Source organism: Triticum urartu, chromosome 4A (genome assembly GCF_056163025.1).
Source record: "Triticum urartu cultivar PI428250 chromosome 4A, HENAU_Tu73, whole genome shotgun sequence".
In the NCBI taxonomy this organism is placed as follows: domain Eukaryota; kingdom Viridiplantae; phylum Streptophyta; class Magnoliopsida; order Poales; family Poaceae; genus Triticum; species Triticum urartu.
The window spans coordinates 81682750-81705479 of record NC_141876.1 but is presented as its reverse complement, the minus strand read 5'-3'; the positions used below and the strand labels follow the sequence as shown (position 1 = coordinate 81705479).

Sequence of the window (22730 nt, the reverse complement as noted above, 5' to 3'; positions counted from 1 at the left end):
ACTCTAATCATGTTTTGATGGACACGTCAATTTTTCTTCCATTGCAATGCACGGGCATTTGTGTTAGTTGAAATCAAAATCCACTCGATTCGGTCTGTTACTTGATTCTCCAATCCAAGAGAAAAGTTAGAACAAGGTTGACTGCTATTATCACTAGTCCGAACACCAGGAGCTTGTTATTTGCAAAGCTGATATTATCATTACGCAAAGAGATTGTTATTACATCTTGACATTTGTGTACACCAGCTTGTTATTTACAAAGCTGCTATTATCAAGCAACGAACATGAGCTTGTTATGTACACTTTGACATCTAGCTAAGCAAAGAGCTGACATAAATTTTGTCATGTAGTTATTATTTGCAGAAGGCAGAAGCTTATTAAAAAAACCTTAATTGAGTACCAACATGAGCATACATGCAATGGACAACATCAACTACTTTTCGCCATGTACTCCCTTTGTCTCATAATATAAGACGTCTGTTATTATTAGCTTGCAAAAATGTCTTATATTATGGGATGGAGGGAGTACTCTTCCAAAGCTCCAAGCAAGAGACACCTGGGCATGGCTAATTTGACATTTACTAGACCATACATCCAACATGGAGCAACTTGTAATAGAACATGACCGATGAAAAATGTGTTGCTCATCATCCACAACAGTGGCTCTAGTTCTTGGAACATATTAGTAGCTCTAGTTTGTGTTAAAGATAGACCAAAGGGATTACATGATATTTTTCCCAAGTGAAGCTTAACATTCAGACAATGCCAATGCCACACTAAAAGAAAATTTGTTGTTCACCTAGTTGGCATTCTGCCGAACGGTTGGTGCGTATCTCGTATGCCACGCGAGAGGCCGGTAGTGGCGGTGAGGGACAAGGGGGAGGAAGGGTATGGGAACGGTGGCCCGAGCAGGGAAGGACAGGCTCGTTCCCGCCGTTTTCAGTCCGAGTTCGCGGGGGGCAAGTTTCGTACATCAGCAGCGCAGCGACGCACTCGCCCTCCGTCGTCTATATTAGTAGCAACGCCAAATCGCCAATCCACGCCGGAACCAGACCGACTCCTCCATAACTCCATCCATCGATTGATCGAAGGGACCAAGAAATCAAACCCAACCGACTCCTCCATTGACCCATCCATCGAAACCAAACGCGGAGCAGAGGATCGAAACCAAGAACCTCTGGGCTTTGGCGCTTAAGCATTGAGCTGACTTGGTGTTTCAGCTGATAATCCAGGCAGAGAATTACTGCGAATTTTCAGTCAGAACCAGACCCACCAAACTAGAGTATTATAGACGGTAGCAGCGTCGGTTTTACACCCTATGTCACGACATTCCTGGTTTCAGCTATGTTTATTTAAGAGTCGGTGTACAAACATGGAAACTAAACCAAAACAAACCTAACAAAAACGAACAATCACAGAACGACAGGCCATCACAGGAAACTAAGAACACCACCACAGTTTCAGCAAGTAGCGGAAGCCAACAGCAACAATCTCGGTTTCAGGGTTCTAGTTCCTTCAGCATCAGTCATTTAAACAAGAGAACATCTCAAAAACTCTCAACGCTACACAAAACTCTTTTGGCTCCAGAGAAGAGCAGCCAAGCACAACCCTGCAGTAAAAACATCTTGAAATCTGACTTGCGAAGCTCAAACTCCCTGGATTAGCTATTCAAAAGCACCTTGCTACATTAGGAGCTTGGCTAGACTAAAAGCCACGGTAATTTTTTTCAGATAACACATAAACACCGCTGACCACATTAATGTGATGTGACAAAGTGACAACTAACTACTGCAGCAGCCCTTTCTTCACCTAGAGAAAATAAAATCATTAATCTGTTAGTAAACTGACACAGACAAAGATAAAATATAATAGTGGCACCTATGTAACACAGTGTATGAACAAGAAGTGTGTACGAAATGATGATGAGCTCATCAACATAAAGAAGGCATATATCACATCGCCTCAAAAAAGAGCTATATCTCATTACTGGATATATCTCCTAGGAATACCGATTGACAACAAATAGATCATTCAGCCTTTTTACATGAAAATGTTGGGTGGGGGAGTTGAAAGATGTGACTAGTGTTTGTAATAATAAGAAGTTCCGAAACTATATCAGAAGATATTCTTACCTGTTGAACCATTTCAGCACATTAAAATATCGAACCAGGCAGTCATCCTAACATTTCAGCTTCTTTACATCCACTAGTAATGGTTGTGCCTAGAAGCATAAGAACTCAGGTAACTAACAACAGTTCCACAATAAAGACAAATGATACAAGAAGGCAACATGAGACAATTCGAAACTGTAGAAACAAAGTGAAAAATTATGCCAAAACAACAAACTGTAGAAACAAAGTGAGATTGGGTATCCTGTTTTAAATAGAGGAGCTCAAGAGACAAGAAATTCAGTTTATTTTCGAGAGATACAAATATACTAATCACCAGGTGGAGGGGTCATTGGCAAGTGACAGAATCACAACTATTTCAGGAAAGCATAGATTCAATGGGAGTTGTAACTGAAAATTTATGTGATACAAATTTTAAATAAAAGAAAAAATTATTTCTATGTGCTATGACTGTAACAATCACCTACAGAAGGCAAGCATATTCAAACAATAACATATACTAAAATAACACGGCTGTAAATTCGTCCATTAGCAAAGGTGCAATTGCTAACTAAGTTCAAGTTGTAAGTGTAACATTTAAGAATCACAATAACACTATGCGAGCAATCATGTAGAAAACATCACAAGATTGGGTTACTTCCTAAGATATACACGCCAAGGATGAGCAATCACCTGGTGGGAAGAAACCCGTGAAAGGATAACAACACTCCCTATACTCCCTGAAACGGGTTCCATTAAATTTCCTGGATTGCATTGACTTGAGTTGAACCATATAGACACTCTCATATCTATATAAAAAGATTACATCGTTGTCCTCTTCATAGCCCAGAAATTTGTCCTGCCATTTGATCCTTTTATTGCCCCGAGGAGGGATCTTAAGAAGCTTGTGCAATGAAACCGTTTTCTGCAACAACCATATGCAAACACCTTGACAATTGACCTTCCTCTGCCACATTTGAAGGTTATGACAAGACAACATGGCAAGACCAACGGCGCCATCCTCTGCCTGGATGATCTGAAAGTTGCCAGTATTATTCATACCAGGAGGCCCCTTGATCATGGTAAGGTTCTGGCTGTCCAAATCAAACTCAAGTATTGTACCTCTCCCATTCATAACTGGCCAGTAAAGGACATTGCCAACAAGGGTGCTACGACAACCATGAAAATAAGTATTATCTGGAGCCTCAACTGATATGAGATTGCCCCATGTGTCAGTCATCGAGGAGTAAACGTAGGCGAGGAGTTGATTATCCACGCCATCCCAGGACACCAATACCACCTTGAAGGGGCTGGAGGGCCCCTTGTAGCCGGCTGTGCAGAGCACCGCTCCAACAAAGCTCCACTTGAACTTGCATGGAAGAGCCACGCGACACTTCTCACTTGTGATGGGGTCGCACACAATGAGGTATTTCTGCTCCAGATCTTCGATAAGTACGCGACCGTGGCGGCAGTCGAGCACATAGGTAAGTCGGGGGCGTCCAAGGGAGAACCGCTCCGGAGGGATGTAGTCGGCAACTAGGGCCGGAATGGGGGTGAACACCATACCTTCCTTGCTGCAGTTCTCGAAGATGCCGAGGAGGGGCGGCTTGCGGTGGTGTGCGTAAAACTGGCAGAGGAACTTGGGGTCGATGAGGAGGCCTCGCCAGCGCTTGCAGATGGCAGTCGCTCGGGGGAATGAGTACAGGTCCGAGGGGAGGCGGAGAAAGATCTCCCTGAGTATATCGTCGTTGTCCGGCAGGGAGGAGGGTGCCTCCGACGAGGTGCCGCGGTGGCGTCGACGTCTACGACGAGTTGTTCCATTATCCTCCTCACCAACCTGGATCTGGGGACGGACGCACATGCCACATGGGTGGGCAAGTTCGTCACACTCCTCGATGGTGTGGATCTGGGAAAGGAGGCGTGCGTTGCGGTGGTGGCTGGCCACTCCAGCAACCTCCTCACTTGGGTGGATCTGAGGACGGAGGGGCGTGCCGCGTGGGTGGGCCAATCCGCTGCCTGGGTGGATCTCAGAAAGGAGGTGTGTGCTGTAGCAGTGGCTGGCCATTCCGAAGGCACCAACCTCCTCACCAACCTGGATCTGGGGACGAACACACATGCCATGCGGGTGGGCAAGTCCGTCACCCTTCTCAACGGCATGGATCTGGGTAAGGAGTTGCGCCCTGCGGCGATGGCTGGCCATTCCAGCAACCGCCTCACTTGGGCGGATCTGGGGACGGAGGGGCGTGTCGCTTGGGTGGGCCAATCCGTTGCCCTCTTCAATGGTGGAGAAAGGAGGAGCAGGGCGATGGTTGGCCATTCCAGCAACCACCTCACTTGGGCGGATCTGGGGACGGAGGGGCGTGCCGCTTGGGTGGGCCAATCCGTTGCCCTTTTCAATGGTGGAGAAAGGAGGAGCAGGGCGATGGCTGGCCATTCCAGCAACCGCCTCACTTGGGCGGATCTAGGGACGGAGGGACGTGCCGCTTGGGTGGGCCAATGAGTTGCCCTCTTCAATGGTGGAGAAAGGAGGAGCAGGGTGATGGCTGGCCATTCCAGCAACCGCCTCACTTGGGCGGATCTGGGGGCGGAGGGGCGTGCCGCTTGGGTGGGCCAATCCGCTGCCCTCTTCAATGGTGGAGAAAGGAGGAGCGCGTTGCAGCGGTAAGTGGCTATCCCGGCGGAGCACCAAGACCTAGATGAAGCAAGAAGGCATGGGGGAAAGAGGAGTGTGGTTTGTTTCGTGACACAATTCCTTATTTGACACAAGCAAAATATTTAATTCCTTATTTGACACTAAAAATTGTTTCTTCCTTATTTCACGCCCGATCTAAATCTCTACTCCTATAAAAATGGCAATTTGTGATGATGGTGTGTCTGCCTCTATGCCATATTGACCGTCCAATCTAGAATGTAAGGCTGAAACTGAGGCAGGTAGTCCCCGAGCACATTTTGCAGAAACACCCCACACATCAGACAAAATTTTGGAGAAGACACCCGAAACACAAAGCCGATACTTTGGAAATTTCTGCTTCTCTCACGAAACAAACAAGCCTTCGAGAACCCCTCCCAAATTCCTCGCCGTCGGCCCTTCCCATCTCATCCGCGCGACTGCTGGAGCTGAGTTGCGCGAGGGATCCTCCTCTTCTATACGTAGTTCAGTAGTTGTAATTAGGGTCTCGGTAAATTGGATTTTGACTTCAAGCCTTCCCCCGTATCTCTGCTTCTAGATCTTGCCGTGCAGGCCGCCAAGATGGAGCCGTGGCGGTGGTTGCTTGCTGCCACATCCAAGTGTCCCTCTGCTCTCCCGTCCTGCCACCCCTGCTGGTATGGATTTCCTTTTGGAAACACTATGCCCAGAAAAGGGGACGAGCCCAGCTCCTGGCACAATCGACGCACGCGCACGATTGAGCGTGACCTTTCACCATTAGGCCTTCGTTGCCGGTGCCGGTCACCCGGCAGGAGGTCCAGGCTGCCGTTGCCAAGAAAGTCGGGCTGCGGGCGCTCCATGGCGCTGTCCGCTGGCGTGGTGTGTTGAATGCTGTCGGTGCCGGCGTGTATGCCAACAGGAGCCCGACCAACATCAGCCTCATGTCAGTTGCGTCGTCCGCGTGCTCACGGACAGCGGCGTCATCCAATGCGGACTAGGAGTATCCGATGTTATTCAGACGAGTAGTGCAAGCTCTGAACTGTACACATAAATGTAACGAGGACGCCCCCACCTCAGCTCTCAGGTTCCAGGGATATGCACAATCACATCGGCACAGCGTCTTTCCGCACAGCCGAGTATCAGTGTTGCTTCCTTGGTGACGATTGACGCGCCGCTGCTGCCGCGCTCTGCCTCCATGCTTCGTCGCGGCAATTCTTGCCGGGAGGTATGCACACATATATTTCATCCCCAAGATTGCATATGTGATTTGCTTATTTGATCAATTTCGGTTTGTAGGAGTTTAAGCACCTCTTTTTAGAGATGGATAGGCTAATCAATAGCTTTATAATTGTACAATCAGTAAGAACGGTTACTTGAAAAGGCTTAGGCAGTCAGCTCTAACAAGGAAATGCAAAACTGATTTCGCAAAAGAAGTAGAGGTGATGGCCAGGCTCTGGCATGCCAACCTTGTTTGCCTTCTTTCTTACTGCAATGAAGTCGACAAGCGGATACTCATCTACGGTTACATGTCGGACATCAGCATGATCTCTACATTCTATAATTTGTCTTGCCTATGATCAGAATTGGGATCACAAATTCACAATAGATCATCAAGTTCTCTTCTGCAACTATTGGTTATCGTTGTTCTGTGCTCCAGTAGAGAAGTACAGCTCATTGCTAAATGGGCTAGAGTCAGGGAAACACAATGTGCTCCAGTAGAGAAGTACAGCTCATTGCTACATGGGCTAGAGTCAGGGAAACACAATAAGTTGCATGTAGATAAAGTTCTGAATAATAGAACTACAAATTTGGACAATACGTTCAGAGGAAGCTTGTATGCTTGACATGGTGAGCTCCAAACTTTTGTGAACAAGCGTTTCCAATAGTTTAGAGCTGCTGCTTTATTGCCAGTATTTGGGTGGTCTGTGTTCAAATTTCTAACACAAGTAACGCACTTCGGGAAGTTCTATCTATCGTGTATCCATGCTCTGCCAATACCTGATATAAGTTCATTGCAAGCAGCCAAGAACTACAGCTCTATCGCCATTCATGATTGTTGGCCTATGGCCTACAGAGAGAGTAATTACTAAATTAGTGTTTACCTCATGCATTATGTGCCATAATGTAGTTGTGCCGTATGCCTTTTGTATTATTTTCGCCGACGACATATATAGGTAACTGATTAGTATTGCAAGATGTTGTGGCTAAAGTGTTGTCTGGTTAATACTGCATTCCTCCATTACCGATAAAGTGTTACTTCTATGTCAGTTATATATTATGTTGCTCTATGTTCATTGCTTTCGTTGACATCAGATTGTGCATATATGCAATATGCAGATGCATGTCTGACTGCCCTCGGGTTCAGACCCGTATTATCATGCAATGCCCGATAGTTAAACTCTCTGCATGCCAGAATTTTGTCTGCAGTCTAATCATCTTGCGGTGTAGTAGTTCCATAGGGATAGAGAATCGCAGATGCAGCTCTCCAGTATCTTCACTTCTTGATTATATTAAGAAAACTTAAACTAAGTATCTCTTATCTAGGCAGTCAAAGGTATGTTATTAGTTTGCAAAGATACAGAGCTCTAGCTTCCTTTATTTAGAGAAAGATTGGGTATCTTGTACTGGCTCACTCTATAATGTGATATGTTCTCAACATGCTCTTCGTGACCTATGCAATGATTTTGTACTTCTCTTACTGATCATTAGAGATTTATATGTTTGCTTGAATGTCTTAACGTCACTGCTATGCCAGTTAACTTCTTGTGATGATACATTTTAGAAAAACTTAATTTAAACAGAGGATAAATAAGTGATTGCTAATTTTGGTGTATGAACTTGAGGCTCGGGTCATAATCCACTTGCTTGTGTAAACCAAGGTAATGTTCCCGCATAAAACATGCTAAGGTAATGCCCTCCTGTTTCTACTAGAAAGAATTTGACCATCAAATTATCATTTTCTGTTTCGAAGGTTAATCAGTTTGCCCAAGAGGCCAAGACCACTACAGAGCCAACCACATGTTTTGAACTGCAAAAGCGAAGGGGAGAGACCTGTTGCCTATCCATATACTGACAAAACATGATATGTGTTGCAAGAACTACAAACTGTGTTGGCAATCGGAATATTGGTAGACTAATGAATATAAAAAAGATGTCGTTCCTTGTATCAGTTGTTAGATTTTCCTTTTTTCTTGTGATTCTTGGCACTAGGATATTATCAGTTGTTATCGTATCTATAATACCTAAATAGTTCATCCCCACTATCTTATTTCTCTTAACGTGTAGGCTATCCACCTCATCAACCTATCCACCTCAGCTATCCTGCCATGTCACCAGCTCTCTACAAAGTGGCTATTCGGTTTTTGTCCTGTGGTTGTTTTTCTGCCTGTTCAGTTTTCTTTGCTAGCAGACTGGCAATCCATTAGTCTAGCATACATGGCAGCCCATTCGTTTTCAGTCGTTTTGTTTTCTCCCACTAGCGAACTGGCAATTAAAGCAGCCCACATCATAGATACTCAACAAATCCATGAGAAACGACTAGACGGGAACTGATCTAGGCGATCAAGAAAAAAATGTGCCGTCTTCTGCCCTTCCTTGCATCTTTTTTTGCCCTCCCTATAAATTAGCTTGATCTCCACATGATCGCGATACTGCTTCTCCTTGCCATACATATGAACCATTCTAAAAGACCAGATGCATCGTATCCTCCACCTCCCAGGCTCCCACCGCATTTTCACTAATGAACAAAGCAGCACTTCGTCTGCGTATCTCATCTTCAGCCGCTGCCTTCGGAATCCAGCTCTGCAATGCAATACCATGTCACCACTCAAAGATGTGGCTCGATCTCGGCGAAATCAGACCTCAACCTATTCAGGTGGGGTATTCCGGCGCGATCTCGACGAGGCATGGAGGGTGTCTCCGTCCGATGCGTGTTTACCGCCTTCAAGATTTCGTCTTCAAGGGCAGACTACAACTGCGGTGCACAGAGCGTCAAGCGATGGTGTCTCTCCGTGACCAGGGTTGGCTGCAAGTTTTCTTCTTCGTCTGCGGCTTCGTTGTCCTTTGCATATTGTACTGTTGCAGGAGTACTACCTTAATAGAAGTCCAGTAATTCTGCGGTGTACCTTTCAAAAAAGAGAAGAGAAAGGTGTCACCGGGCACCTGCAGCGCCTCACCGGTGCCCCACATTGGCTTCGCCTAGCCGGGCTCCTCTGACCGTCCACATCGGCTTCACTCGTCTGAGGCCGCCCTCCATACTCCACTCCGCTCCATCGCAAGGCAACATGAACCTTGCTGCTTCCCGTCATGAAGCCCCTTCAGTCCTCCCTTTGCTCTGGCGTGGAGCTGGCGAGCCGGTAGGCGTGGCTTGCATTGGGCGAGGAAGAACAGGACTCTTTGCAGTTGGGATCAGCCTAATTAACTCGATCTTGCATATTGTAGGTACAAAATCAGCTACCAAGTAATTAATCTAATCAAGTAGAAAAACATATTTTAGACACTGCTCCCAACAGCCAGGGCGTAAGTCACAGGACCAAGGTTCAGTTAACCTGTTAATAAAGTTATTAATAAATAACCTGTACCTCTTATCTCTTTCTCCTCCTCTGTTTCTAGCTTAACACAGCTTGGTAATGGCCAGCTGCACTTTCCGTGCAGTGTTAACATTACCTTCATGTAATTGAAATCGGTCACTCAGGTTTCATACATGTTTTGAAATGCCTAAGGCAGAAACTGCTCTGCCTTTTCTTTCAACAAAAAAGTTATTAAATAGTATACCTGACTTCATGCCCATATATTTGCAGCCAAGAAATTGTGATTTTGGATCCATCTCCATGGCACATACCATGAATCATCACCTTGCCAAGATGAAGTTCATGTGCCTTTACTTTGTTCTTTCATACTCACCCGATTTTCCTTACTATTCATGCATTTATTATTCTGTTTGTTCCATGCTTAAAGCGCTGGAATTCCTGCTATTTATTTCCCATGGCCATTGGCACCTTTAGTCCTAGAACATCTATAGTTTTCAGGCATAGTATTTCTTCTGCAGATTAAGTTTATGTCATTGTTTCTGGAGGAACCCACCTTTTAAGTTAATTCAGTATCTCTGCTCCTTTACTGCTCCTACTGCTTTGTTGGGAGATGCTTACTGAATTGCTTAACACAAGCTTTAACGACGTGAATCAAACTAGCAGCTGTGCAATTAATTTCTTCTATTAAACATTTGATAGCTCAAGTGGTGCTATTCCAGTGCACTTTCTAGTTTTCGATGGTGCTCTTGCTGATTGTCTTAATGCCTTAGACACTTTATTAAAAAGGGAAAGCTTGCAATTCCCTCTGCCCTCTTACCTCCATGTATACGTACATAGGTACCTTATTTTTCCTGCTCAAGTAGCAGGGGATTGATACGTTGCTTCCACCTACATCGTCATTTCTTGCAGGCACCTTCTATTTTCTTTCAGCTGCAATATTAATTGGATCTCTCCTCAAAATATTCGTTGCTTCTGTCAATTGTGAAGTTCCATCTTATTTACTTATATTCTACATGCACAATGTTACTAATCTCTGTCCAATCTCAGTGTATGATCTATAAGAATTTTGTATAGCTTGCATATAATGCCCAGACTCATTAGCCCATTCTAATATTTTGTAGAGATTTCATATTATGATTAGCAAGATGAAGCCTGAGTACGGTATCATCCCTTCATGTCAAGCATCCGCTACTACTATCTGCATTAGCTTCGCCTCAGAACATACCCTTCTCATTTGGAAAGAGGAATATGTTCGTAGGTGTTCACACTAATTATTATATAAGCTACCAGAGATGTTAACGAACACAAGAACAAACTAATGTTTCCAGTTTATTAGTAGATACAACTATATGTTGCAACACACCCTATTTTTACACTTGCTTTTATTTATGAACAATTTGGTTATATTCTGTAGAACTTATGTAATACTCCCTCCGTTCCTAAATATTTGTCTTTTTAGAGACTCAAATGGACATATTTTAGAGTGTAGATTCACTCATTTTGCTCCGTATATAGTCACTTGTCAAAATCTCTAGAAAGACAAATATTTAGGAACGAAGGGAGTAACATGCAGAAGATATTTACAACAGGATCCACATACAATACACATTAAGTAATGGGAATTTGTACATACCTTTCATCGCATCTCCATTTGAGAATCCGGCTCTTAGAGTGTTTATATACAATATTATTAATGTAAATGATATGAGATTACTTATGCCATAACACTACATTTGCTATCTTTATAATTATACTGCAAGTATTATGTCCATTCCAGAAAAAATCATCTTAAGATCATATATCCATCTTATTCAAACAAAGTTATTCTATTTATGCATTACCACGTGCGTAGGACTAAGAATTCCCGCAGCAACGTGCGGGGGAATTACCTAGTTTGATAGAAACTACTCCCTCCGTCAAGTCTCTAAAACGACTTATATTTGTTTACAGATGTAGTAGCTATCAGAAATAGGATGTTTTGAATGTGATGAAACACTGTGTGCTATGGCGGAGAGAAGTGAAGTGGAGCAAAATTGGGTGATGGGCCGAGATGAGTGAGGTAGGAAGAAAGAATAACACGTGCGGCGACTTAGCATGTTCGGCGGGAAATAACACGACACAATTTAAATCAGCGTGTGTGCACACTTTGAAACCAAACATTGTTTGAGTGCACTTAATATGGGACGAAGGGAGTATAATTTATTTCCGTAGCAACGCATGGGCAGCTAACTAGTTTCATTACAAATCTAACATTTCCATCAAAAAAAATCCGCATAACAGTGTTAAATGACATGTGAAAGGACTTTCACGTGTGAGACCCACTGGTGATCCTTTTGCCCCCAAAACATCTAGCCCATCATCCTCTTTCTTTGTTTCCCTCACATACATGTGAGACCCACTAGTCATGTCTTTCTTCGATTGCGTGAACAACCCAACCCGTAATGCCCCTCCTCCTCCCTCCACCGCGGACGAGGCTTCTCTGCAATATTGCTTCCCTGACGTGGGTGGCTGACATGTCGCCCCACAGGCAATCTGGCACATAGGTTAGTGATCCCACGCCAAACGATAGCAAGTCAGTGGACTTCACTGCCGGCAGCCACAGTCACCACCCAAACCTTTATAAGCGCACTCACCCTCCAAGCGGCCACACCACATCCCTCTTCAGCCTCCTGGTTGCCGATGGCAGGCGTGCTCGCCCTCACAGCAGCCCCTACCTTCTTGCCACCTCCTCTACCTTTTCCACACCGACTCACTCAGCCACAAGTCGTCGGAGTCGAGGATGAAGAACTCTGACCGCCTCATCTCTCCTCCGCGAGCTCTGACTCAGAAGCCCAGCATGAGAAACTGTGAGCACCGTCTCTCGATTTAGATGCCCAACACGAGAAACTGTGAGCAGTATTGCTCGATTCACTACCCCATCAGTATCGAGCAGTCCATGGCTTCCCTCCTTGTCACCGGCGAGCAGTCCCGTGGCTGTCCTCCCCCTCCCCACGCCCTCCTCCACCAGGCTAGATCCTCCTCGCAGAGGTCAGCAGTGGCAGAGCCAGGAATGAAGCCAAAACCCTGGGCCAAATTTTTTCCGACAACATAGAAAAACTTTGGACCTTATAACAACCCCAAAAATACCTCGTAACATTTCTAAACAATACCTCATATGAAAACATATAAAATAAAGTTCAATTGCTCAACAAAATTTTAATTAAAATTCAATGCACAATGATCCAACCAAATCTATAAAACATGACAGAAGTACAAATAATAATAACGGGATACAAAAATACCAAATCAATTACTTCATTCATCAGTGCCTCCCATAGCTTGATCAACGGTAGATGAACCAACACCTTCAATGCATTATAAAGTTATAATTTCATAAGAAAAGGCATAAACATCAAGTGAAACAACTATCATTGCTACAAATCTAAAAACTTACCACTTCGACGAGGTAAAAGCCCTTTGTGAGACCTATATGATTGAAAGCGATATATAATAGCACCATCATCAATACTTTCAAATACATCTCGGTCAATACAGCAAACCATCCTGTAATTCAGCCAATCGTCTCTCATCTTATTCCTCAACTTCTATTTCTACAACATAAATGAAATAGGCAAATACATCAATTTGAATTCAAACCGTGCATATACGACTGAAAACACGGTACAAGCAGTCCCTGACAGTCCCTGGTCGGCTGGTCCTTGAGTACAAGTGAAAATAATCAAAGAAAATTAGCAAGGTCACTACTCACTGGTAAGGCCGGGAAGTAGGGAACGACGCACGGCGGCGAACGGGCGCACCGCGCCCGGGAACAGTTGCGGAGACCGGGACTAGGGGAGCAGCCTGAGGCGGAGCCGCGGAGGGGCCTGCCTCTGCCTGGGGGCTGGGGTCTGGAGAAGTGGGGGAACGGCGGCGGTCGGTGGACGGCTCCACGGCGGCGGCCCGCGACAGGTAGACGGCGGCAGCCTCGAGCCTGGTCGGCGGCTGAGAAGAGAGGCGGCGGCGCGAGCTTGAGTTCGTGCAGGTGCGTGGAGCCGTGGATGTGAGAGTTCGTGCGAACTAGGGTCTTTTTTGGTGTTGACGGCGTGTTTGGTTCGGGGGAAATTAGATGGGAAATGGGAGTCGAGGGATGATGAGATTAAAAGTGCCCTATTTGATTAGAGGGGATGGGAGTTTAAGTGGGAAGGGAAATGAAAGTTGAGAAAGTCAATTTTTATCTATTTCTTTTTAAGGGGTACTTTGTTAATTCGTGATCAGAGTTTTATCTCACGTTAATTCCTATCATATACCAAACAAGGGAATGGGAGTAAATATCTATTTTCCATGACTAATCCCTCCATAAACACCCTACAGCGTGTTTGGTTGGGGAAAGTTGAAGACAGGGAATGGGAGTTTAAGGTAAGTGGCACTTTAAATCCTTTGATTGATTCAGGGATATGGGAATTAAGAAGGGAAGGGTAAGGGGAATTAAGAGGCCCAACTCCTTCAAATCTCTTCCTTAGGGAGCCTGGTAATTTAATCGGGGATTGGGAATTGACAGAGAAAAAAATGTTTTGTTAGTTTGGACGTGATGAGGGGTGACGTTTCACGTTGAAAGTTGGTTATTTCTCTGCCTAATCCCACCAACTAAATAGGGGGAGTTAATTATTTCTTAAATTTCCATCTTTAATTGCTTTCACATAACAAACAGAGGAGTGGGACTTCAAATCAACTTTCCATGTATAATCCCTTGGCAAATTCCCATCGCTAAACTCCCATGCCCTCTCCCTGTCGTTACCAAACACGCCGCTAGTGTAAACTCTCATTTCCTTGCCCAACTCTTTACCAAATAGGTTGAGAAAAATCGTGCGTCTAGTGGATTTAACACAGACAAAAAACCATAAAGCTTTGTTTGGTAGAAATGGATTGGGAAGATTTGGGAAGGAGGAGATCAAGGAATTTGATGAATCTCTTCCTTCCATTCAATCCCCTTAACTCCTCTCACATCCCTAAGTCTCCAATCCTTTTTCATAAAACTTGTTTGGTAGACAAGGTTTGCTATAATAACTATGATAATAGCAACAGTACAGTTAAAAATCCAACCTTTATTAGTTTAACAACTCTTATAATAAAATACCGAACTTCACGGGTACTTGCTCTTAGAGTATGCAAAGTAGCAAACTATAGTAAGAAAACATAGAAAATAAATCGCTCCCAGATCATACAATCGGCTATGACAAGTTCATGGTTCACATAAAAACACGGAACCATATACAACGAAAAACTTGCTAAGTTGAACATTATGTTTGGTAGGCATTTTTCTACAGAAGATGAATTGCTCCCAGATCATCCAGCTTTTGAGTGACCAGAAGTTTATCCATCCAGCTTGTTTAGTCTTTGCTTCTTTGGGTGCCTAAGAACCTGATGAAACAATAAGAGATGAACATGCTTGTTTGTAGTTAAAACAAAAACCAGGAAAGCATGTACATGAAGATACATTCTGCCATTCAAATTTGAATGGAAATCTAGTCATGTTTGTTGTTTCTTTGAGCAACTCCAAAGCCCACCATATGATAAGAAGTGACTCTGATACTCTCATGGTCTAAGAAGAAGAATCACACGTTAACACTTCGTGTTGTGTCAATTGATTACAGACGGTGTTAACTCAATTCATAACAAACAAGTTTGGGTCGATTCAATATGATCGTTCTACGAAGGTCACAATCTCAATGTTGTTTTAAGACTATCATTAAACTTAAGAATATCCTAAGATCCAGAAAATATGATCACCAACAACACTTGTGCTAGTCCTAGAAGCAAGACTAGGAACCCTTTATTTACCGTTTTTCATTCTACACGTGCATATGAGTTTTCTACTGAATCGCATATTCCAGAATCATAGCAGTTATAGCATATGATATAAACTCTATAATTATGAATATGGAAACATAATAATATAAATATTATTGCATCTAGGGCATACTTCCAACACCCACTACCTCGGAACGTCACGACAAAGAGAGCCACAAACTGTGTTGAAGGGCTATTGTTCTGCCAAGACAACCCCTGCACCTCCTTTAGGCCACACCTTGCCCTCCATCACAAATAGAGGGAACCAAACCTCCATGCAAGGCAACAAAAGCTAAGGACCGTCGAAGGACACCGAACACCAAGCTTCATCGCCGCCACGAACCCCCAAGATATAGGTCAACCATCGGCACCAATATGACCAAAGAACTGTTCACCGCCACAGATCATTTCTAACGCCACCATCGAAAACTCCAACAACCCGCCAACCGCGCCAACCCAAACATTAGGCAACCTGAAGGAAATATGCCCTAGAGGCAATAATAAAGTTATTATTTATTTCCTTATTTCATGATAAACGTTTATTATTCATGCTAGAATTGTATTAACCGGAAACATAATACATGTGTGAATACATAGACAAACATAGTGTCACTAGTATGCCTCTACTTGAATAGCTCATTGATCAAAGATGGTTAAGTTTCCTAGCCATAGACATGAGTTGTTATTTAATCAACGGGATCACATCATTAGGAGAATGATGTGATTGACTTGACCCATTTCGTTAGCTTAGCACTTGATCGTTTAAGTTTACTGCTATTGCTTTCTTCATGACTTATATATGTTCCTATGACTATGAGATCATGCAACTCCCGAATACCGGAGGAACACTTTGTGTGCTACCAAACGTCACAACATAACTGGGTGATTATAAAGGTGCTCTACAGGTGTCTCTGATGGTGTTCGTGGAGTTGGCATAGATCAAGAATAGGATTTGTCACTCCGATTGTCGGAGAGGTATCTCCGGGCCCTCTTGGTAATGCACATCACTATAAGCCTTGCAAGCAATGTGACTAATGAGTTAGTTGCGGAATGTTGCATTACGGAACGAGTAAAGAGACTTGCCGGTAATGAGATTGAACTAGGTATTGGGATACCGACGATCGAGTCTCGGTCAAGTAACATACCCATGACAAAGGGAACAACGTATATTGTTATGCGGTTTGACTGATAAAGATCTTCGTAGAATATGTAGGAACCAATATGAGCATCCAGGTTTCGCTATTGGTTATTGACCGGAGACATGTCTCGGTCATGTCTACATAGTTCTCGAACCCGTAGGGTCCGCGCTCTTAAAGTTCTATGACGATCGGTATTATGAGTTTATGTGTTTTGATGTACCGAAGGTAGTTCGGAGTCCCGGATATGATCACGGACATGACGAGAAGTCTCGAAATGGTCGAGACATAAAGATTGATATATTGGAAGCCTACATTTGGACATCGGAAGAGTTTCGGGTGAAATCGGGATTTTACCGGAGTGCCGGAGGGGTTACCGGAACCCCCAGGGGGGTCAATGGGCCTTGTTGGGCCCTAGTGGAGAGAGAGAGGGGCCGGCCAGGGCAGGCCACACGCCCCCTCCCCCTCTGGTCCGAATTGGACTAGGAGAGGGGGGGGCGCCCCCCTTTCCTTCTCCGTCTCCCCTTCCTTTCCCCCTCCTAGTAGGAGTAGGAAAGAGGGGAATCCTACTCCTACTAGGAGGAGGATTCCTCCTCCTGGCATGCCCTCTAGGGCCGGCCGGCCTCCCCCCTTGATTATTTATATACGGGGGCAGAGGGCACCTCTAGACACACAAGTTGATCATTGATCTCTCCCAGTCGTGTGCGGTGCCCCCCTCCACCATAATCCACCTCGGTCATACTGTAGCGGTGCTTAGGCAAAGCCCTGCAACAGTAGCTTCATAAACATCGTCACCATGCCGTCGTGCTGACGAAACTCTTCCCCGAGCTCTATTGGATCGTGAGTTCGCGGGACGTCACCGAGCTGAATGTGTGCTGAACGCGGAGGTGTCATACATTCGGCACTAAGGATCGGTCGATCGTGAAGACGTACGACTACATCAACCGCGTTGTCATAATGCTTCCGCTTAACGGTCTACGAGGGTACATGGACGACACTCTCCCCTCTCGTTGCTATGCATCACCATGATCTTGCGTGTGCGTAGGAATTTTTTTGAAATTACTACGTTCCCCAACAGTGGCATCCGAGCCACGTTTATGCGTAGATGTTATATGCACGAGTAGAACACAAGCGAGTTGTGGGCGATACAAGTCATAGTACTTACCAGCATGTCATACTTTGGTTCGGCGGTATTGTTGGATGAAGCAGCCCGGACCGACATTACGCACGCTTACGCGAGATTGGTTCTATCGACGTGCTTTGCACACAGGTGGCTGACGGGTGTCAGTTTCTCCAACTTTAGTTGAACCGAGTGTGGCTACGCCCGATCCTTGAGAAGGTTAAAGCAGCACTAACTTGACGAACTATCGTTGTGGTTTTGATGCGTAGGTAAGAACGGTTCTTGCTCAGCCCGTAGCAGCCACGTAAAACTTGCAACAACAAAGTAGAGGATGTCTAACTTGTTTTTGCAGGGCATGTTGTGATGTGATATGGTCAAGACATGATGATATATTTATTGTATAAGATGATCATGTTTTGTAACTGAGTTATCGGCAACTGGCAGGAGCCATATGGTTGTCGCTTTATTGTATGCAATGCAATCGCCCTGTAATTGCTTTACTTTATCACTAAGCGGTAGCGATAGTCGTAGAAGCAATAGTTGGCGAGACGACAATGATGCTATGATGGAGATCAAGGTGTCGCGCCGGTGACGATGGTGATCATGACGGTGCTTTGGAGATAGAGATCAAAGGCACAAGATGATGGTGGCCATATCATATCACTTATATTGATTGCATGTGATGTTTATCCTTTATGCATCTTATTCTGCTTTGTTTGACGGTAGCATTATAAGATGATCTCTCACTAAATTTCAAGGTAAAAGTGTTCTCCCTGAGTATGCACCATTGCCAAAGTTCGTCGTGCCGAGACACCACGTGATGATCAGGTGTGATAAGCTCAACGTTCATCTACAACGGGTGTAAGACAGTTTTACACACGCAGAATACTTGGGTTAAACTTGACGAGCCTAGCATATGCAGATATGGCCTCGAAACACTGAGACCGAAAGGTCAAGCGTGAATCATATAGTAGATATGATCAACATAATGATGTTCACCATTGAAAACTACTCCATTTCACGTGATGATCGGTTATGGTTTAGTTGATATGGATCACGTGATCACTTAGATGATTAGAGGGATGTCTATCTAAGTGGGAGTTCTTAAATAATATGATTAATTGAACTTAAATTTATCATGAACTTAGTACCTGATAGTATTTTGCTTGTCTATGTTATTGTAGATAGATGGCCCGTGTTGTTGTTCCATTGAATTTTAATGCGTTCCTTGAGAAAGCAAAGTTGAAAGGTGATGGTAGCAATTACACGGACTGGTCCGTAACTTGAGGATTATCCTCATTGCTGCACAGAAGAATTACGTCCTGGAAGCACCGCTGGGTGCCAAACCCGCCGCAGGAGCAACGCCAGATGTTATGAACGTCTGGCAGAGCAAAGCTGATGACTACTCAATAGTTCAGTGTGCCATGCTTTACGGCTTAGAATCGGTACTTCAACGACGTTTTGAATGTCATGGAGCATATGAGATGTTCCAGGAGTTGAATTTAATATTTCAAGCAAATGCCCAGATTGAGAGATATGAAGTCTCCAATAAGTTCTATAGCTGCAAGATGGAGGAGAATAGTTCTGTCAGTGAACATATACTCAGAATGTCTGGGTACCATAATCACTTGACTCAGCTGGGAGTTAATCTTTCGGTTGATAGTGTCATTGACAGAGTCCTTCAATCACTTCCACCAAGCTACAAGAGTTTCGGGATGAACTATAATATGCAAAGGATGGATAAGACGATTCCTGAGCTCTTCGCAATGCTAAAGGCTGCGGAGGTAGAAATCAAGAAGGAGCATCAAGTGTTGATGGTCAACAAGACCACTAGTTTCAAGAAAAAGGGTAAAGGGGAGAAGAAAGGGAACTTCAAGAAGAACGGCAAACAAGTTGCTGCTCAAGAGAAGAAACCCAAGTCTGGACCTAAGCCTGAGACTGAGTGCTTCTACTGCAAAGGGACTCGTCACTAGAAGCGGAACTGCCCCAAGTATTTGGCAGATAAGAAGGATGGCAAGGTGAACAAAGGTATATGTGATATACATGCTATTGATGTGTACCTTACTAGAGCTCGCAGTAGCACCTGGGTATTTGATACTGGTTCTGTTGCTAATATTTGCAACTCGAAACAGGGACTACGGATTAAGCGAAGACTGGCTAAGTACGAGGTGACGATGCGCGTGGGAAATGGTTGCAAAGTCGATGTGATCGCCGTCGGCACGCTACCTCCACATCTACCTTCGGGATTAGTTTTAGACCTAAATAATTGTTATTTGGTGTCAGCGTTAAGCATGAACATTATATCTAGATCTTGTTTGATGCGAGACGGTTATTCATTTAAATCTGAGAATAATGGTTGTTCTATTTATATGAGTGGTCATCCACCCTTGAAGAGTGGTCTATTTGTGTTGAATCTTGATAGTAGTGATACACATATTCATAATGTTGAAGCCAAAAGATGTAGAGTTTATAATGATAGTGCAACTTATTTGTGGCACTACCATTTGGGTCATATTGGTGTAAAGCGCATGAAGAAACTCCCTACTGATGGACTTCTGGAATCACTTGATTATGAATAACTTGGTACATGCGAACCATGCCTCATGGGCAATATGACTAAAACGCCGTTCTCCAGAACAATGGAGCAAGCAACAGATTTATTGGAAATCATACATACTGATGTATGTGGTCAGATGAATATTGAAGCTCGTGGCGGGTATCGTTATTTTCTCACCTTCACAGATGATTTAAGCAGATATGGGTATATCTACTTAATGAAACATAAGTCTAAAACATTTGAAAAGTTCAAAGAATTTTAGAGTGAAGTGGAAAATCATCGTAACAAGAAAATAAAGTTTCTATGATCTGATCATGGAGGAGAATATTTGAGTTACGAGTTTGGTCTACATTTGAAACAATGCATAATAGTTTCGCAACTCACGCCACCCGGAACACCACAGCGTAATGGTGTGTCGGAACGTCGTAATCATACTTTACTAGATATGGTGCGATCTATGATGTCTCTTACTGATTTACCGCTATCGTTTTGGGGTTATGCTTTAGAGACAGCTGCATTCACGTTAAATAGGGCACCATCGAAATCCGTTGAGACGACGCCTTATGAACTATGGTTTGGCAAGAAACCAAAGTTGTCGTTTCTTAAAGTTTGGGGCTGTGATGCTTATGTGAAAAGGCTTCAACCTGATAAGCTAGAACCCAAATTGGAGAAATGTGTCTTCATAGGATACCCAAAGGAGACTGTTGGGTACACCTTCTATCACAGATCCGAAGGCAAGACAATTGTTGCTAAGAATGGATCCTTTCTAGAGGAGTTTCTCTCGAAAGAAGTGAGTGGGAGGAAAGTAGAACTTGATGAGATAACTGTACCTGCTCCCTTATTGGAGAGTAGTTCATCACAGAAACCGGTTCCTATGACACCTACACCAATTAGTGAGGAAGGTAATGATGATGATCATGAAACTTCAGATCAAGTTACTACTGAACCTCGTAGGTCAACCCGAGTAAGATCCGCACCAGAGTGGTACGACAATCCTGTTCTGGGGGTCATGTTACTTGACCGTGACGAACCTACGAACTATGAGGAAGTGATGATGAGCCCAGATTCCGCAAAATGGCTTGAAGCCATGAAATCTGAGATGGGATCCATGTATGAGAACAAAGTGTGGACTTTGGTTGACTTGCCCGATGATCGGCAAGCCATCGAGAATAAATGGATCTTCAAGAAGAAGACTGACGCTGACGGTAATGTTACTGTCTACAAAGCTCGACTTGTTGGAAAAGGTTTTTCGACAAGTTCAAGGAGTTGACTACGATGAGACCTTCTCACCCGTAGCGATGCTTAAGTCCGTCTGAATCATGTTAGCAATTGCCGCATTTTATGATTATGAAATTTGGCAAATGGATGTAAAGACTGCATTCCTGAATGGATTTCTGGAATAAGAGTTGTATATGATGCAACCTGAAGGTTTTATCGATCCAAAGGGTACTAACAAAGTGTGCAAGCTCCAGCGATCCATTTATGGACTGGTGCAAGCCTCTCGGAGTTGGAATAAACATTTTGATAATGTGATCAAAGCATATGGTTTTATACAGACTTTTGGAGAAGCCTATATTTACAAGAAAGTGAGTGGGAGCTCTGTAGCATTTCTAATATTATATGTGGATGACATATTGTTGATTGGAAATGATATAGAATTTCTGGATAGCATAAAAGGATACTTGAATAAGAGTTTTTCAATGAAAGACCTCGGTGAAGCTGCTTATATATTAGGCATCAAGATTTATAGAGATAGATTAAGACACTTAATTGGACTTCCACAAAGCACATACCTTGATAAAGTTTTGAAGAAGTTCAAAATGGATCAAGCTAAGAAAGGGTTCTTGCCTGTGTTATAAGGTGTGAAGTTGAGTAAGACTCAATGACCGACCATTGTAGAAGATAGAGAGAAAATGAAAAGTGTTCCCTATGCTTCAGCCATAAGCTCTATCATGTATGCAATGCTATGTACCAAACTGTTGGGGAACGTAGTAATTTCAAAAATTTCCTACGCACACGCAAGATCATGGTGATGCATAGCAACGAGAGGGGAGAGTGTTGTCTACGTACCCTCGTAGACCGTTCACGGAAGCGTTATATCAACGCGGTTGATGTAGTCGTACGTCTTCACGATTCGACCGATCCAAGCACCGAAAGCACGGCACCTCCGAGTTCTGCACACGTTCGGCTCGGTGACGTCCTCGCCTTCTCGATCCAGCAAGAGGGGCGAAGTAGTAGATGAGTTCCGACAGCATGATGGTGTGGTGACGGTGTTGGTGAAGAACAATCTCCGCAGGGCTTCGCCTAAGCACTACGAAAACTATGACGAAGGATAAACTAGAGGGGACGGGGTTGCCGGCACACGGCTTGGTGTTTCTTTATCTGTCTTGGGTGCTAGCCCTACCCCTCTATTTATATGTTGAGCCTTGGGGTCGAAACTTGGAGTAAAAGCCTCCACAAAGTCGGTTTCACCCGAAAGGCAAGAGTCCTTCTCGGACTCCAGGGCCAGACGCCAGGGTTCCTGGCATCTGGACCCAGACGCCAGGGACCCTGGCGTCTGGCCCTTGGACTCCGCAAAACTTCCTTTTGCGCTTTCCAAAAACCTTGTGGGCTTTCCCCTTTGGCCCAAATAAAGTGTTCTCGTACCCAAACATTTTGGGAAACATCCGGAACCCCTTCCAGTGATTTCCGGAACCCTTCCGGTGACCAAACACTATTATCCCATATATCAAACTTTATCTCCGGACCATTCCGGAGTTCCTCGTCATGTCTGTGATCTCATCCCGGACTCTGAACAACATTCAGTC

At 44.2% G+C, this 22730-nt stretch overlaps 1 protein-coding gene across 3 annotated transcripts; it reads right to left on the bottom strand.

Annotated features, from left to right (window-relative positions):
• Positions 1 to 1441: 1441 nt before the first annotated feature.
• LOC125550759 (uncharacterized) lies at positions 1442 to 13397 on the bottom strand. 3 transcript variants are annotated; one of them, XR_007301852.2, is made up of 5 exons: positions 13033 to 13397; positions 12718 to 12874; positions 12566 to 12628; positions 2133 to 2221; positions 1442 to 1809 (listed from the first exon to the last, which is right to left on the bottom strand). XR_007301852.2 is itself a non-coding variant. In XM_048713841.2 (3 exons), exons 1-2 carry the CDS (start codon positions 4540 to 4542, stop codon positions 2175 to 2177), a joined length of 1788 nt encoding a protein of 595 aa, XP_048569798.2. In that variant the 5' UTR covers positions 4543 to 12559; the 3' UTR covers positions 1442 to 1809; positions 2133 to 2174. The 3 variants fall into 3 exon arrangements, 1 of the variants encoding a protein (XP_048569798.2); XR_007301853.2 differs by having other exon boundaries at positions 12578 to 12628; XM_048713841.2 differs by lacking the exons at positions 12566 to 12628; positions 12718 to 12874; positions 13033 to 13397 and adding an exon at positions 2802 to 12559.
• Between the last annotated feature and the right edge of the window lie 9333 nt (positions 13398 to 22730).